Genomic DNA, 19,394 nt, shown 5'->3' on the forward strand with positions numbered 1-19,394 from the left:
AAATTAACTTAGTATAAGGTTACATATTCTGTTTTTTTATTGTTTTATGCTAGAACTACTACAATGACGTTTATATTTACAAGGTTTTATTAATAATTACGTTTTTTAAATAATAATTATTGTAACTTGTCATTACTTATTTATAATAAGTACATTGTAAATGTTCCGAGACACAAACTCGAAGCTTGTTTTACTTTTAGATATTTTCGCTAGATGGCGGTAGTAGTTGTATTTTTGTTCAATATGTAATTCCATGTTTGTTGTTGTATTTTTTTAAATGCTTACTCTTCGAACACGTATAAAACTTTAGCTTGTTCTATTTTTCATAAATACCTACCCCTGACATTCATTACTCTGTGATACAAATATAAAAATATTTATTTACTTATTTGCGTTTAGTTTTGAATGAAGTGATAAAGAATTACGTGTCTTATTCATTTCTATACTAGGTATTTATTTATTTATTTGAGGAACATAAACAGTCTTAGTAATACAATATGCATAAGAGGATAACAAAAAAACAGACCAATTATTAATGTTCACAGATAGATATTCAGAAACATAAAAATAACCTGTAAACTAGAATATTTAATAAAAAATAAAAAAATAAAATTTAAAAAAAAACAGAATAAAGCAGCAAATAAGAAAAATAATAATACGAATGTAAATTCAACAAACGATAAACCTATAATATGCCTACCATAAACAGCAATAAATTAGTGATTATAACTATACTTAAATATACTTAGGTTGGAACGGGAAGGGGGAGGAGAGAGATAAGGAAAAGTTGCCACGCAAGTAATATTAAAATATTAGGTACAATCAATTTAACAGTCGTGAATATGAGTTAGAATGTGATACAATGAAATTCTGTAGTGATAGTAACTAGCAGTGAATATGTCAGCACGAGTGTCTATATTTGCAAATTTATTATTATGGTAGTTACATGTCCTTTGCATAAATTCATTTTGATTGGAATTGGTATTGCATCTATCAATGTAGAAAAGGGTATTTTGTCTGCTGTATCGAATTGGCGCATGGATATGTATTTTGTTCAGCAACTCCGGGCAGTCAACTTTTGAGTTAATAATTTTATACAAGAGCATCTGATCAGCGACAATCCTCCTGTTGAGTAGTTTCGTGATTCGAAAATGTTTCTCGATTTCGTCGTAAGAGTTGTATATGTTAAATGATTTAAAATTGAGGAATTTGAGAAATCGTTACTGAACTCTTTCTAACCTGTTAACATAAACAAATAATAATAATAACAGGTATAATGTATTTCGTATTACCTGCTAGAGTAAGCAGAGATAAACGGACGACTTTTGTTGAGATATCACAAGATGAGTAGTATAGCCTGTTTATTTTATGTGAATATGGCCCAAGAGTCAAGATGTCATACCTGTGGGACTATGGCATCCCACATGAAGGGGGTAGGGAAAATACATGATGGTAAAGAGGAAGATTTGAAATAAAATGGACAATTCAGATCTAGTTATTAACGCGAAAAATTCATTTCACGCAACATTTCGTTTTTGTTTTATGGTCTTTCACCAGGGCAATACTGACAGTACTACCACTCATTATTCAATAATTATTTTTTATATTAGCTGTATCCCGCCACGCGTTGCTGTGGCTCAGTCTGTCTGTGCAGAGAGAAACAATAACGCGTGTTGCGTTTACGTCCAACAGATTACGCTGTTTTTCAAAAAAACATGTTTGTCTAACAGATTGCGCTTTTTTGAAAAAACAGCAAGTTTTTACCTGTCACAGGTGATATAAATTATAAATATAAATTTGATTAAATAAATCCTCTATTTAAAAAAAATATTTTTTTTACCTGTCACATGTGACATCTATAAATACAGGGTGTATCGGCACGTACCCGACAAACTTTAACCAGCTATTCCTTAGCACATTTGGAGTAAAAAATGTTATGGGCACTTTGCTGTCCGGTAACATTTTTTTTAATAAAAAAATTATTTTTCATATTTTCATCAACAATGTTTTATCCTTTGTCAAAGTTTGAAAACCCATCTGGCAATATTTTGTTCGAGTTTAGTTGAATAATGTACGTAGGTACGTACCTACGTTGGCGCGCTTTTACAATCACAACGAAATGGCACGGCACCGTTCGTCTCATTTTTAACTATTATTATTTAGTGTGTACGAAAGAGCGAGGACACTTTTCGACACACTTGCTAATAACAGCTGTTGAACACGAGATTCAATGCAAATGACAGTGACGGAGTGTTGATTTTTTATTTATTTTTTGTTTTTAATGGAAAAAAAATGTTACCGGACAGCAAAGCGCCCATAACATTTTTTACTCCAAATGTGCTGAGGAATAGCTGGTTAAAGTTTGTCGGGTACTTGCCGATACACCCTGTATAATACATATAGGTATAGCACACACACGTATTCGATTGCAACGTTGCGTCAAAATTTCGAAGCAATCGGTGAATCCGTGAAGAACTTGAACAAACGAACATTAACATTTTTATTAATATAGATGATTGGTACTAATTGTAATCCGTGAAAATCACGGGGATATAACTCGACATGTCAAGATGAAATATGAGAAATTTTGTTGCACACAATCAAAAAAAAAAATTACGCATTTCCAAAATATCCAACAAAAATATTTTATAGGAACATTATCGCTTGTCTGGAGTTGAAAAGATTATTTGTGTAATTCACCACTACAGATTGTTATATATTATAATTTAATATTATATATGTTTATAATTTTTATTTTTTACGTAAAATAAACGATTTAACGTTCTTATTCAAAATACTTAACTCTAAATTCGACTGTTGTGAACTCCTGCAACTTATAAACATACATACACCCACAGTAACAACACGACAAAATACAATATTCTACAGCAGCACACATAAGCGTAACTACATTGCCCACTCTCCGATACAACGACTTCACACCATGGGAAATCATTACTTGGGTGATGTTGACATATTCAATACCAACTTGGCAAGTTTTGTGGATCATTTAAAACATTTATTTCAACAATACTCCTAAACAAATCATGTAAACCTACAAATAGCTATAATTTTCTATTTTGTTTCTTGTGTTTGTATGACTTGTTGTATAGCTTTTATCAAATGTAATTGTATTCTTATTTTTTATGTTTCAAAGTATCTGTCAAATTAAAATTATACTCCCAACCATGTAAAAGCCCTCTGGGCGTTAAATAAATAAACAAAATAAAATAAATAAATAAATAAAATAACAGAATTTTAGCCCGAATAAGTATTATAATACATTATATTGTTTAATAATTTAGTTAATTTCCATGACTTGAGATCATTGACATTTACCACCCTATATTAAGTTTTCCCACACTCGTGCGTGTTTTACCCCCAAGTAAAGTATTTAAAATGTTAAATTCAGTATTCCCTTCGTACCCTCATTAAACGAATGCAAAAACAATGAATTTTCGCATTATAAGTGAGGTATTTTGAGCACCTGTCTTATATTGAGTGTTGACCTCCTACTGTAGTAAGACCTTTACGGGAAGAAATTTTAACATGTCGTGTCGTGTAGGTAGGTACCTATTTACCACAAATGTATAAATTCGTTTTTTTTTCTTTTCAGCGTTCCTCTCCCCAACTCATTGGAGTGATAAATACAGGGTTTTCCAATAAGAGGTGTTATTTTGATATTCAATCGTAAAAGATCAATGGTTTCGTCGCTTGTGTGGCACGTGGCGCCGTCTTGTTGAAAGTAAACGTTGTCCAGATCAATACCATCCAATTCCGGCCATAAAAAATCATTAATCATCTCTCGATAGCGCAATCCATTCACCGTAACTATTGCTCCAGCCTCATTTTCGAAAAAGTAAGGTCCAATCACTCCGCCGGACCATAAACCGCACCAAACAGTCACACGTTGACGATAGAGAGGCTTTTCAACAATAACTCTTGGGTTTTCCGAGCCCCAAATGCGACAATTTTGCTTGTTGACGAAGCCACCGTGGTGGAAATGGGCCTCATCACTCAAGATGATTTGCATTTGATTCACTCAACTGAAATTTAATAATTTCAATGCTTTGTTGAAGCGTGTATCGTTCCATTTTTATTAATGGCGTAGTTTCTACTTGTCAAATGCCAAAAAATGACAGCTTCAAAAGTAACATCTACCGAAATAGCGGGATATTCAAAATAACACCTCTTATTGGAAAACCTTGTACTATAAATAGTATTGCCTTGGTGAAGAAACCACCCTTTTACAATCGAAAAATGTTGCATTAAATATCTTTAGCCGTGTTTTGTGACCAGATCTATAATAGCCAGGTATTTCCCGACCTTTATCTTACCATTCCCCACTACTTTCAGCCTCACAATATACCCAAATTGGGGTTGCTATAGTCCATATAGTCCTAAAGACAACACCGGCAAGGAAGGGTTAAAAAAAGTTTTCTACTTTATGGTTTTGTTCGAAAAAATTTCATACGTCGAAAGCGAATTAGATCGTATGAAAATCTATGATTTAACCTACATTTAGTCTTTTCCCTCTTTCATTTTGATGTATTCTTCTGCTTCCAGGGAAGAGGGGCCCAAGTCATACCTGCAGCACAAGAGGGAAATGATAAAAGCGGTGCAAGTGATGAGGAGGGCCAATTTCCGCAGCCTGCTGGAAGCTAAAGCCAGGTTAGTTCTTCTCGTGTTTAGTATTATTTATGTTACATTTTATTTCAGCACTACTTAATTTTTCTCTACGGTCTAAAAAAAATTAAATTTCAGTGCCCGTGTTAAAAACCGGAATAAACCGGAACGCCGCTCCGGTTTATTTTTAGGGCGGTTATGGCAACATTGCAGTGACACTTGTCAAACATTGCATTGTTGGAAATGTGCACTTGGATACACTTGACGAAATAATAAACAATTACAATTCATAATTTCGTATTCGAAGGTCGAATTCCACGAAAAATTCTCAGTACTATTCCAAAGGGGACGTCCGGTGGAGAGCTCCGGCTTCATACTTAGTTAGGAGAAACGGTTCCATGATGTTTGATCAAAATTAAAATTCAACACACCTTTAAAAAGTGATATAGAGTCATTAAAAGTAATGAAACAAAAACTAGGTTTAATAGTTACCTATGTAACCTATTTAACCCAGTTTTTCTTTCATCACTTTTCATGACTTTGTACCACTTTTTGTAGGTGTGTTGAATTGTCATTTTGATGATGTACCCGATTACCAGGAGAAACGAGTGCGGAAGCTGTAACTGGGGCAACTATGGACCGAGGCCGCTGAAGTTACGCAGTATAGGGACGCCTGGAGAAGGAAGCTATTAGCCAAAAATGTGTATATTCTTGGTATACCTTATATTGTGGGTAATAGGCATTAAAATCGCTTGACAAACGGAGTCTAGAAACGTTCGATTTCAAGCACAAAACTGGTTTTTATTTATTTTGTAAATAATTTTATAACAAAGCAAAAAAGTTAATCAAGTGAAACTGTCACAGAAAATCTTAGCTATAATACTGTATTTTTTTTAAGTTGTTTATTTTACGCGTTCATAAAATTCTATTGAAAAAATATTTTTTTTAGTAGTTTACATTTATATTTTTTATTGAGTAATTTATCATTTTATTTTTGTTTTACTCAAGCCAAACGATACAAAAACCTTCAATTTATTTAAAGCATAATTTTTGGTATTCATAATGTACACCAATTCGTTATAAAGGTTAATCAAAATAGTGATTTAGCATTGAGCTTCGCCTTAATGCGATGGGCCCCCGATCCGAATACTTCAAGGGGATGTATGTATGTAATTTCGTGTTACCTCTTTGTAAAAACAATATTATCACCTTGTTGAAAGATCAACATAGTAATTATCAATATAGTTTTAGCTATTTTATTGACCAGATCTAAATAGCCAGGTTCTCTTATTCCCCTCTCCAATATCCATCCGCTTTGCAACCTTCCCTCATAGGATTGATGGTCTCTGCAATTTGGTCGTAGCTCGGCGAAAGTCGACTCGCTTCCATGTTTTTTTCAAATGTGAATCCGTACAAGAGTCCCAAGTGCTCCCAACCGCTGGAGCCAGTGAGACTATAGCATCCCCAATTGGGTATATTGTGAGACTCAAGGTAGTATGGAGGGAAGGAGATAGGAAAGAGGAGGCTGGGTAAGTATCTGGCTATTCAGATTTGGTCATCAAACACACCAAAATCATTTCAAGCAACGTTTCAATTCTGAATAGTGGTCTTACAACAGGGCGACGCTGAGAGTTGGGACCTTCTACTTTAGAACCAACCGAATAAACTGTATATTATTTTTAATTTGTAAATTTTTAAATAAAAAAAATAATCCAATTCAATTTACTTACGCACGCCGGCATTTGAACACGCGACCTCCGGCTTGCTAGTCGAGCGCCTTACTCCTCAGCCACGGAGGCGATATATCCTTTTGTTTCTATTATCTGTGTGTGCATAAGTTCCACTAACTCTCGACGTTCTTTCAGCAGTGCTTAGAAAAATCTGATGATAAAATCTACATTTGATTCATAAACTTTTTACCAAAGCCCTAACATAATTTTTCCTTTGTTATTAGTTCGATACGATTCCACCATGAAATCATCCCCTCTTTATAAAAAAAATATTCAAATTTAACCGTAATCTTATACTGGTTTTAGGGTTATTTTTGCATGTATCTTTTAAAATAATAATAGGGTTTAGTGAACCTTTGTTTACAAATTTTGTGCAAATTTAACCCTTATCCTTTCCTATTTTAAGGGCGACTTTTAAATGTAGCTTTTTAAACAATTTGAAAGGTTTTTAGTAAAGCCTTCCAACCGTAACATCCCTTCTATTGTTATTTTTTCTTTTCTTTCAAATTAATGTTTACTTGGATTAAATTTATAGGATGGTTTATATTTCCGACAGAATGAAATAAATTCGCACAAATCTTTGATAAATTACGTCTTTGAATTTTTGTGGATTAAATTTTATGGGGGTGTTTTGAAACTTTTAGAAAAATAAAATCCTGGGATGTGAAGGCCACCTAAATATACCATACGCGGTCCTGTAAGCATGTAATCTGTTTCGTAAAGCAACTAAAACTCAATGGTGAAATATTTTTAGTTCGTAACTTTTTTCAACCATGATTTATGAAACTTTGAAAGCATCCATTTAAGTTTCGCGAAATAAAAAAGACGCGATAAGATTGACCGGTTAGTTCAGCGATTTCCAACGGGCGGTACCCCCCCCCCCTCACCGATGGGGGCGTTGGTGAGTTCCAGGGGGGTGGGCGGTGTTGGCCTCGATGACAAATGGGGGGCGGTGAAAAGCTGATGGTCAAAGAAATATAAAATATTCTAATGAAATCAACTAAGTCGTTGATATACCATTGCAAGTATTCACAATATATTTTTTTTATTACTCGTGTATAAATTTTATGTTTTAATGTTGTTTTCAATTTTTAAAAAAATACGAAAATCTGCCCTCTTCAACCATTGAATGCCGAAAATATGGCTTGTGCATTGATGGAGATGTAATCTAGTAGAGAATATACACCCGCCACGCCTGAGTTAAAACAATAATTACCACGTTACCACAGACATATGAATATATAGACTAGAAATTAAAGGTGAGGGGTAAAATCTACTGTTGAAGAACGAAGGGGGTAAAGCTGACTGTGATTCGTCAATAAATCAATCTGACAGTATTTAGGCATCTCGCATTATAATATCACCATTTAGTTCTTAAAAGTAAAATCTGCTTTTGAATGAATAGACATTTTTACATGGGAGCGCAAATTACTCGCCACATTATGAACAAATTTGCGAAGTCCAAATTCGGCAAAAAAAAAACTTCTATTTTCAGAGTCGAATATTTTGTTTACGTATTTAGTTAAGACACTTTTATAAGTGTTCATAATTTACTTTCCAGTAACAACGATGCGCACACTTGAGAATCGCTACATTCGACCAGATGTATCTCGATGTGATAGTATATGTTTCTACAACTGATTCATATTATACGATCTGAATAAGCTTAAAATGATGCTTACATATGGAATGTAATACGACAATTGGGTTTATTCTCTTTTTCACATCTATTTTTACAAGTTTTCATATCACAAGCCACTATTTTGCCGTGTTATTTCATAAAATGCCTCGACCATAGCTCGACGCTAGTTCGAACAAAAATGATGACGTCACATTCTTAAGATTCACGGGAAGCCATACGCGAGCCCAGCCGGCTCCAATGGAACCGGTATGGGGAGTGGGGAATAATACGCTTTTAATCACTTAGGGCAGGTCTACTAATATTCATATATTATGTCTATGCACGTCACTAACCGGTTGGTGGTGGTGATATTGCAAAACTTTAAAAACGCGATGACTTTCAAAAAACTTCAGATTTTTTCACCGGTGCTTTTTTCGCCTTGTAATAATTTTTTTAATCGTGAGGAGGGGTGGGGGCGTTGTAAAAAAATATACTTGAAAATTGGGTAGTGAGTCGGATAAGTTTGGAAACCTCTGGGTTGGTTGGTCGAGCGGTCCAAAATCTCTGGTTCCCACTTCCCACCAGGCACCGCGAGTTCAATCCTCTTCTAGCTAAGTCCTGCATCATCGCACAAGCAACGTTTTCCGCCGGTATTAATTGTAGTAGTAGGAATTCAAATATATTCGGGTAGTATCATTTTTTTTTCATTCTAAAGACCCGCTAAACTGATGCAGTTTGTCAGCATGTCAATTCCACAATAATAATCATAACACTAAAGCACACATATAACGAGATACCACAATTAATAAAATTTATGGAACTGCAAAACAAAAGTACCTGCTCTCCTTTCATGTTTTATATTAGAAAGATAAATTATTTTCCGATGCCGAATTATTAAAAAAAAAGTTAAATTCCCTGATTAATGGCAGTCCGGGTGGAACTGACAGACGAAGGATAAAAGTAGACTGAATACTGTAGAAATGAGATCCCTGAGACGTAAATGTGGAAAAACCACGTATGCCCGTGTGAAAAATGTGTAGGTGTGCCAAGATCGAGTTGTTTGGCGATCCATCCTCGCTGCCTACCCCTGCGAGGAAACGGCTTTATGGCTAGTTAGTCTAAATTCTCTGACTTTTTGTTTGCGTTTAAATACGTGAAACAGTTCCGGTCGGTGCCCTGTGATGTGTTGATTGGTCCTTTAATTACTGTTACTAAAATGACTCCACGAGGGATAGTTACGTTTTTTTTAAACTTTAAGTAGCAACATTAATCTTGTTTTAAAATTATTTCCAGTGCGTCTTGGGAAATCCTTACTTGCAAATTGAATTATAATTTTTTAGGTGAACTTCCAAGGACTTACTTGCGTAATATTGAATGCATTCCCACGTTACTCGCTAAATATTATAGAATTGCATCTGCAGCCAGTAATAAAACATTCCAGTGGTGTAGTTCGATACATGAATCGATTAATTTGATTCGATTCATTGAACGAATAAAAACGATACGTTATTCGTGAGTCGTTTCCTTTTCACTCTTCACCAAAAATCTATGAATTTTTCAAAACCTTACAGATGTTTATCGATTCATTCGATTCAGTTCGTTCAATTAAAGTCAAGTATTCACATTTTTTAATCATTAATCTTCATGCTGAAGTTTAGCGATGAATTCACTTGGCGTGGTTCAAATTTTTTTCAAAAACGTCTTATTTGTTGCTTCCTATATAACATACACGGGTTCTATTCTTTCCAGTATTTTCTAAAAGTTTTGCTGAAATTCGACTAACGAATAAACCGAACCACTTGATTCGGTGTTTTCGATCAAATTCAAGCCTTACAACAATTTGATTCCTTGGGGTCAGTTGAATGCCTCCTTTTTTTAACTCCAGTTTGATATGATGCCTAGTCAAATATCTTATTCAAGGATTCCTGGAGACGTATGCGCTTTGGGTAACGATATTGCTGATTTCAATGCAATCATAAATAGTAAACCACATTCCCCTATCTGACATTTTTTCCATCCTCATAGATCCCACAATATTTGCTACATTGCTCGTCAATCCAATCAATGCTATGCCTTAATACAAAGGACTATCCCATTTTCCCAAAAAAGTAATTTCCTCACTTACTCAAATGAGAATTGGACATTGTTTCTTTCTTACTCGCCTTTATAAAATGCACTACTTCTATACCCAGATTGTACATTATGTGGTCTAGAAGTGGGAACTTTAGATCACATATTTTTTGGTTGTAAAAACAAATCTAAACAAATATCCCCTCTTCTACGAAGCCTTATTTAAAATTCCTCCCCTCTATTCTACATCTCATGTCTGAACTTGACTCTAATCTTCCATATAATTCAGCAATGGCCCATCTAAACAATATTAATATATAAATTCACATTCCCTCTCTCCGTAATTTTAACTGATGGCTTAGAACACCCTTGAAGGGCGAAAACCAGAATCGTTGGATAAAAAAAAGATTCAATATTTTGAATTCGACTAATGGATGATCTTGGTTCATTTCGTTTCAAGTCGAGGTCCTGAAGGATTCGTTCAAATGCGAATATCATTACTGGTGCACGCAAATATACATTAAATTACTACCCACGTTCATTTATAACAAAGACGTCCGATCATTCGTTCATCCCAGCCTCTGAAGTAAACATTTGCAACTTGTTTCATAAAAGGTGCGTCTGTAAAAATTGCATGTAAATGAGGTGTTTGGACGATTTACTACTTAGCAAGTCTGCAAATGTCTGGTTATCCTACGAGAAACTGCAAAGATTTTAGGCTTCCTAAGACACATTTATCGGCAACACAAAACAATATTTAATATAAAGTTCTCAAAATGTTTAATAAACTCCCTTTAAATGTTAAGGAAGTCAAAAGTCTTGCAGTTTTTCATTCGTTGTGTTTCAATGTTGTGAAGTCCAAATATCAGTACATAGGTAACAGCATATTTGTATAGTAGTTTTAGAATAGATTTATACTAGATATAAAATGTTAAATTTTATAAATAAATTAAATATATTTTTTTAAAGTGGGTTCAGTGTTCATTTATGAACGATTGGGTAGATAGGTAAGTTATTTTGAAGGAGAGTATATCGACATTGAAACAAAGTTTTTGGTTCCTTTGGAAGTAATTCGTATTTTAAATCATTATCCAAGGTGGAAACTACCTCTAGGTATCACTATGGTTAAAAATCACTGCAACTCTTTTAGAATGGACAGATATCTTTGATTTTTTTCTAGGTTTCAATAGCAAAGTTCTCCCGACCAACCCCCTACCCTTCCCCCCGATTATTCTCTTATTTCATATTTATTTGCATTTACCAATATTGGGGTTGTCACAGTCACACTGTATTTTGGCAATTGGGACACTATTTTTACGTCACATTTAAAAAAAATGTCTACTGTAATCGTGTTTAAAAATGTTGTCAGCCATGCAAGCTGATAATTTGAGATTGATTCCAACATTTTACTTTTTATCAAGGTGAATTTCTCGACTAAAATTGCCTTTGAAAATAACTCTTTAAGGGAAACGATCAGAAAACGATCTTAAAGGTAATACTAAAAAAAGATTGACTGACTGATACAGACCAAATATTCAACAGCTGTGACGTATTAGATATACGCCAATTATACGTTAAAACACTACTAAACTACATATTTGACAAAAAAATAAATTTCAACATACACAAAATAACACTAACAGACCAGTTAGACAAGCGTACAAAGAAAACATAAAAACTCCGACAGTAAATTCAAGCTTTGACCTTTTTTTTTAACCAATACCATGCTATAAAAGCTTTCAACAGTGTAAAACTTGAAATTAAAATTGAGGAAAATAAAAATAAATTCACACACAAAATTACAAAATGGATTAAAGAACAAAAAATATAATATTACCAAAATGTCATAGCATAAAATAAAAATAAAACCTACACGTAACACACAAAACCAATATAAACACACATCACTCACAAACATACAAGATTATATTTTAAATGTATTATTTACTCTTTATATTTATTATGTAGATTATATTTTCATATTATAAAATGAAGGCCTCAGCACGGGCAAGTCACCCAGTGAGGCCAACATTACTGGAAAACTTTGAAATGTAAAAAATATTGTACCAAATAAAAAAAAAATAAAACAATTTAAATTAAATGAATTTGATAGAGTCGTCTATTCATTCTTTTTTGATCGGGCCATTATTTTGCATTCAATGTACCCATTCACATAACAACCATCTGCATTGTATCAGCCATAAGCGTGATAATATTATGTAAAATGTACGTAAAAATAATCATTTCATATTTATCGATAGATATTTACGTCTTCTATTTGATGTATCCCTTTTGATATTGTTTCGGCAATCGTATCATTTGCTTACCAATTAATGTTCTGAATGTGGATTGGCTTACATCTGCTTAATGAACATGTGTGTTATTTTTAAGCATGTGTTTGTGCTTAGTTGAAGGGGGACATTATTAACCATGGGCGTATCGTGAAATATAAAAATAAGTACTTAAGTAACTTATAAATAACATTGAACAATTATTTTTTTTTCGATTAAATCCTTAATTTTGATTTTCTTCCGTGGGATGATAATACAGTTTTATAATAAGATGCAATTTTGATCAATTTCAAACAGGCGAGTGAGTACAAGAAACAAGGTTTATTTATTTTTTGTGCCCTTAAAAACGCTTTTACATAAAGGTGATACAAGAAATCGTAGGTATAAAGTCAACTTTGGTTAAATTAATTTAAATGTGTCTTGTGACGTCACATACAGCACAATTTATTCATAATTCTAATGGCCGTGCTGCAGTATTGTCGCGCATGTACCGTAATGTCACACGCCTTTCGGCCGGCCGCAAATATCAAGAAGATACAATTTTTTAGTTTTTTTATTCATTTTGTGTTTAATTCGTAGAACTCCATTTAATTTTTTTTTTAATTTAATTAAAATCAAATTTAATAATATAATCATTAAGTTCTGCAAGTATTTTTTGAAAAAAAAAATGAAAAAATTTGGCAGCTCGTTCTTATTAAGAGGAAGCTACAAGCCAAAAATGTGTATATTCTTGGTATACCTTATAATGTAGGTAATAGGCATTAAAATCGCTTGACAAACGGAGTCTAAAAACGTTCGATTTCAAGCACAAAACTGGTTTTTATTTATTTTGTAAATTATTTTATAAGAAAGCAAAAAAGTTAATAAACTGAAACTGTCATAGATAATCTTGGCTATTATACTGTATTTTTTAAAGTTGTTTATATTAGTTGTTCATACATTTCTATTAAAAAAAATATTTTTTAGTAGTTTACATTTATATTTTTTATTGAGTAATTTATTTTTTTATTTGTAATCTACTCAAGCAAAACGATAGGAAAACTTCAATTTATCTAAAGCATATTTTTCTGTATTCATAATGTACACCAATTCGTTATAAAGATTAATCAAAATAGTGATTTAGCATTAAGCTTCGCCTTAATTCAAATCTTGGAAGCGGAAATTAACTCACTCCCCGACATCCTATCGAGCTGGAACTCGGCAGGATAGACTCGTCTTCGATAATGACAATGTATTATATCAATCACGGCATTTGATGGCAATCATGTACACACACGCGTATATATGCGCATTTCTGTGAAATCGGATGACATTATAGCAGTTAATATTCCAAATAAATCTCGGTCTCACCTGATCGGCATTTGGCGAGGTCGGTAGAGCTGTAGACTCCGGTTCCTGGGTAGGAAGGTTCAATCGTCCGTCAAACCAAACAAAATGGTATATTGTTATTGACAAAACTATGTTTTTACGGCTTAATATTTTCAAAAAGAATTTCGTTCTATTGAAAAAATGGCTGAATTAACTTAATAATTGTAAAATTTAAAAATATATATTTTTATTATTTATATAAGTCATACTTGTTTATCTGTCCGTATTTGTTGTAATATTACTGGGTGTAACGTGTTCCATTACACGGAAATGAACTGTAAATCAAATCCACAAGAAATACGACAATGTAAAGCTCATTCAATTGGGTTTGAAAAATCACGGGAAATGTGGAATGATGGAAACAGCCTACCTTGAATTCCCATGAATCCGGCAATAAGGCTCTCGACGAACTTGCACTGTTCACATGGTGAAATTTCCTCCAAAACGAGATAATCGTTAATGATTTTGGTATTTGCAAACAGAGCACAAAGCATGTGAATATACGACGAGGACACGACGATTACACCTTCTTGCTACACGACACGAATTCGAATGCTGTACTTGCGACAATTTACAATGCAACAAATCCATCTTATTCTTTCCAATGTGGGTAAGGCTGTTTTTAGAGAAGCAAAAACTGTTTCAATACTAAACAGTGGGTGTTAATTTTACGTAGGATGGGTTGTTTCATAGAAATGAAGAATTCATCAAATTTCAACGTTTGTTTTCGGGTTCCGTGAAAGTCCTATTCAAGTTCTGTTATTGTATCATTGTAGGCCGGTTACTTGATAGAGCTGAAATAAAAACAGAATTTCAAGATAACTTTCACAGAACTTGAAAATTAATTTTTAAATTTGATGAATTGTTCCTATTCTCTGAAACAACTTGTCTTTAGATTATCACAATAATTCTTCTTGATTATTCAATAAATTGTAAATTTTTATATACATCAGCTTTATCACAAACAATTCTTCAAAAGACACCGTACAAAATGAAGTGGCGTCAAGCTTCAATCCATTTTAGTTGTCACTTATAATAGTTACACAAATCTAAGTGTTGACTGGAGCCACTGGGGTCCCACGCAAATCACAAAGCTATGCGTAGGCCTTACTAAAACACTTTTCTACAAATAACACAACAATGTATGCCCATTGCCCACTCGGGCAAACACTGTGCGGGCATACTCAACGATTTAATAGTGTTTACCTTACGATTAGTATCGTGTCCCATTTGCACGTCCCACGTACCGCCACTGCTCTTTGATGGCTCTCCTCCGCCAAGCCACTGGTATCATAACAATGATTGTAGCATCAGTGGCGCGTCGCTTTCGGTCACTTATTTGATTCTCTTTTTAATTGTGTTGAATTGGTCAAATCTAGGTCAATTAAATTACGGAATTGATTATTGTAGGTTCTTAATTCATATGGGCCTATGTACCTACTGCATAATAATTTTACAAACCAATATTTATCATGTTATCGTAAAGCAGGTAACATTTTGAGCGGTAAGTCTTGCGTCTTTCTTTTTGTCCCTTAATTTCTAGGTCAAAGAAATTGTTTTCAGCCAGCATCTTCGTTTCTATCGTGAACTATGGAGCTTTAGAATATATATTATTTTTCATTTGATTAATAAGGAAAGGGTAGTGCGATGCCGGCTATTAATAATACTTAAATATTTTTTATACCGCCATTATTGTGAAATTTTAAGTACTTTCGGTTCATATTAAATATTATAGCCGAACAATTCTCTACAATGTTGATATTCTGCTTAAACAGAGATGAAAACATTCCAATTATTTTAGAAAGTCGGTGGAGTACCTCACTTTCTCTTGAAAAGTTTTTATTTCTTTAATATAACTGCTAAAGCAATAAATAAGATTATTTCTAAAATATGAAGTTTGACAACCATAAATACGGACATTGCACTATTTTCACATAAAATAGGTGAAAACTTTATGGACACCCTGTTGAAGTTGAACGTGATTGTAATAAATAAATCCTAGGACTAGGGTGGGCTGGTCACAGATTCTATGAATCTATAATTCCATTAGTTCGCCGGATACGGCTCATCCTTCAAAGCCTCTGTTCATCCTTCTGTTTTATTTGAATTAAAAAAATGGCGTCGGTATTTCCGCTCCGTTCAGGGCGCCTACACTGCTTCCAGACCCTTGCCCTCGAGTCCTGATTCCTTAGTCCCTGGGAGATGTCTAAACTTGTGTCTAGTCTTGCAACTCTGCGTTTACGAGCCTCGTCTTCATTGTTCGTGGTGTAATGCTTAGCGTGCGTTGATGTTGTGTTTAATAAACAGCAGGAAATTTTAATTACTTAAACATTTAATTTGACTGTACACATTGAAAGTAATTTTTTTTAAATCATGATATGCAATCAATAGGCAACACGTTTTATGTGTTTTAATCAATGTATTCATACGTTGTGAGTACAATACATGCAAAAGAAAAAAAATATACGTTTTTCCATAAGTGTTTGTTATTGATAAATTTAATAACACAATTCAGAAATAAAACCATATCACCATAACAATGACAAATATACCAGCACCGATCGCATAGACTGTCAGTTTTTTTTAAATTAAGTAATTTCCGACTTGTCTTGAGAGCGCGATACCAACTGTGGTCGTCTGTGGTTGAGATTTTAAAACAATTTTTGCTGTGGACGTAGATAGATATGTAGCGCCTAATTTGAATGGACCTGTACAAAAAGGGAGTTTATTTTGATAACATCTTATAATAATACATATACATCAATGTTGGTATCAGCGAATTCAGTAATCTGGTTCAACATTAAGCTCTAGAAATAATTTTTTTTTTAAATTTTTTTTTCTGGGTAGGTTTGAGTAGTGGTCATTTTCGTATAATGATCTCCATTTTATAACTGGGAAGGATTGCTTTGAAAATTAAAATGTGTCTAATATTTATTAGTCTTTATTTCTTCTCATTGGTCCAACAGTCCAATCGAGTACTCGCGATTGTTTTCAAAAGCCCCCTACTCGCCATCCGATTTGCAGGCCAGCATGTTGGGGTTCTGCAAATTGAATCGTGCGTAGGCAAAATTGCCAGCCGATTTATTATTATTCCCTCTGTCGTGCCGTGGGAATAATAATAATTCGGTTGACGGTTCAACAAATCGAATGGGGCTTAAAGAAAGTACCGACAGGTACGATTGCTATAATTTAAACCAACTAGACATAATTTTCAAGGACAATATAGAGAGAAAATTCACCACATAATCTTTTGGGTTTGAGTTCAGGTTCGTGTGTGTATTCTGTATAATGTAGATTATTTTTGTTATCTCAGGTCTCTTGAAAACTATGCCCTGGTATAAATGACCTTTCTACTAAATACTACTTTATTTTGTTATTTCCTTCACCTCCTCATACATTGAAATTTAGAACGTTGAGTATTTTTTTATTATTCCGAGTATTCCGAGCTTCCATCTTTACAACACCTGCGTGAAATAGTATCGTATGTTGTATACATCTTTGTATACAATTCGACAATAAAAATTACATAAATTAACATAGATTTTTCTGTTTCAAATTTCGTTTGGGAATCGCTTATATTGTCTTGAGTGATTAAATACTACAATTTGAGTTCTACTCATAAAGTTATTAAAAGAACCATTCTAGGCTTGTAGAAAAGTCAACAGATGTCGCACAATTAAATAAAAGTGGACATATTTATCCAAGACTCTATCTAGATTGCAATAAGTTCGGAAAGAATTTTGCAATCATACATAAATATAGCAGCCAGTAAAAATATGCGTTTAGAAAATTAAGATACTGTCGAATTAGCTCAGTGGTAGAGCAAAGCCCCGGCAAGGCTGTGGTTCTGGATTTAATTCCTAGATGCGACTGAATGTTTTTCTATTTAAAATTTGCGTTTGAGTGTCGCTAATATTGGCCAATGCTACGTATACATACGCGAGCCGAACTGCCGAACTGAACCTCAACTTATGCAAAGGAACAAAGCAACCGCTAAGGGCGCGTAATTCGTGGCTCGGTTCGCGTTCAGGTTCGCAAATGTATACTTACCATTAAATGAATAAATTTTGGTTTAAAAATATTGTTATTATGTTTGAAAAGCTTGTCGATGGTGTGTGGACTTTTTGGAGTTTTCTAGCTGAACTCGTTTTACATTGACACTAATGCTAGGTTCCCATTTACCATAAAATAGATTATGTGAAATCCCAGCCTTAAGCCAGGACAATTTCATCGAATTTCAAAGGTAATATTCAAGTTCTGCGAAAGTTCTATTCAAATTCTGTTTTTCCATTAGAGACCAGTTGTTTCACAGAACTTGTAATAACAGATGTTGAATATTAACTTTGAAATTTGATGAATTGTGCAAGTTCTGTGGATCTTATGCAAGGATTCCACCACATTTATTTTGTGATCTAATAAGTTAGAACTTTAAAAACTGTGACCATTATAACACAAAATCTCAAAGATCTCATTATTACTGCATACCGTCTGCTGTTGTCCTTCCTCTGCCTGTTGCATGACGCACTATCATACATCAGGATCAGTATCGAAAATCCATTGTAGACTGCTAGTCTTACTTACTTTGACAAAGTTAATTAAAAATAGCGAATCCTTAAAATAAGATGGGTTTTAAGCGGTTCATTAAAAATAACGAATTGGTCTCAGTATACATCACTACCTTCTTGTCCAAGGACATAAATATTTTAAATAATTAACCCCAGATTGGACTTTTTAATACCTACTTCACAATTATCTGATTATTTTGAAACTTGCTTAAAATTTTTTTTTTCAAAATAATTAATTACTACTCTTTGATTTGAGAACCAATTTGACATTCACATACTTGTTTCTGTCGCAAGAAACTCGCCATCAAAACAACTAAGCATATCAAAATAATAGCGATGATTATTTTCAGTATTCAATGCCTTGATTCCTTGATTGATCACTGTGAGATAAATCAATAAAACTAATGACTTCCGCGACAGCCTATGCTGGAGACGAAGACGGTGTTATGTGGCATTTCAAAGAGAAACTAAAATTAAACATTATATTATTATGGAAGATGAAAAAAACTGGGAATTGGTCGGACGGACCTGTAAAACTAGTTTCCTGAGTTTATGCGTGCGAATTCCTCGCACTGGCTTCCATCTGTCCTCAGCTGTCCTGTTCTGCCAGAGTCTAGTTCATCTGAATCATCTCGGACACGCACACGGCATGCGTAGACAAAATAAATAACACTTCGCATTAAGCATCGGCTTAGTATAGCCTGAAGAGTCCTTTGTTTGCAAATGCCTCTTCAATGATTTGAAGCTTTTATATGAAGTAAAGCTCTTTGCAACGAATAACCAGATGCTTTTTACATTAGCTTCACACAGGAGGCCCTGAGAAAAAAAATCCCTCAGGGCCTTTGTCATCTTTGGGGATGCTGTGTGGAGGGTCTTTTGATGGAAAGTAATGAGAGGAAGTTGTGAGGGGTGGGTAGGAATCAGTGGTCCAAAGTGTCCAGGATTGACGGACGTATGAATTTATCTCTCCCACTGCGGTGCAAGGCAATGAGTCGAAAAAGTCCGGTTGGAAAGGTCAAAAGGTCTCTCCCGATTCGGCCCACCACGCAGTAGGTGGTCAAACGCGTCCGCTGCAAAGATCTGGACAAACCTCACCCCATGAACCCGGGCACCCCTGTTAAGT

The 19,394-nt window shown here is 34.1% G+C and overlaps 1 protein-coding gene across 4 annotated transcripts in view; it reads left to right on the plus strand.

Moving 5' to 3' along the window:
* Myb (proto-oncogene like protein Myb) overlaps positions 1 to 19,394 on the plus strand; it is a 296,992-nt gene that overhangs the window by 5,816 nt on the left and 271,782 nt on the right. For all 4 annotated transcript variants that reach the window (XM_089646482.1, XM_089646484.1, XM_089646483.1 and 1 more), the window contains exon 2: positions 4,567 to 4,671. In XM_089646482.1, the coding sequence (XP_089502608.1) occupies positions 4,567 to 4,671 (105 nt within the window). The remainder of the gene's footprint in view (positions 1 to 4,566; positions 4,672 to 19,394) is intronic.

Source organism: Hesperophylax consimilis, chromosome 24, assembly GCF_061612785.1.
Source record: "Hesperophylax consimilis isolate HC1 chromosome 24, BYU_Hcon_1.0, whole genome shotgun sequence".
In the NCBI taxonomy this organism is placed as follows: Eukaryota; Metazoa; Arthropoda; class Insecta; order Trichoptera; family Limnephilidae; genus Hesperophylax; species Hesperophylax consimilis.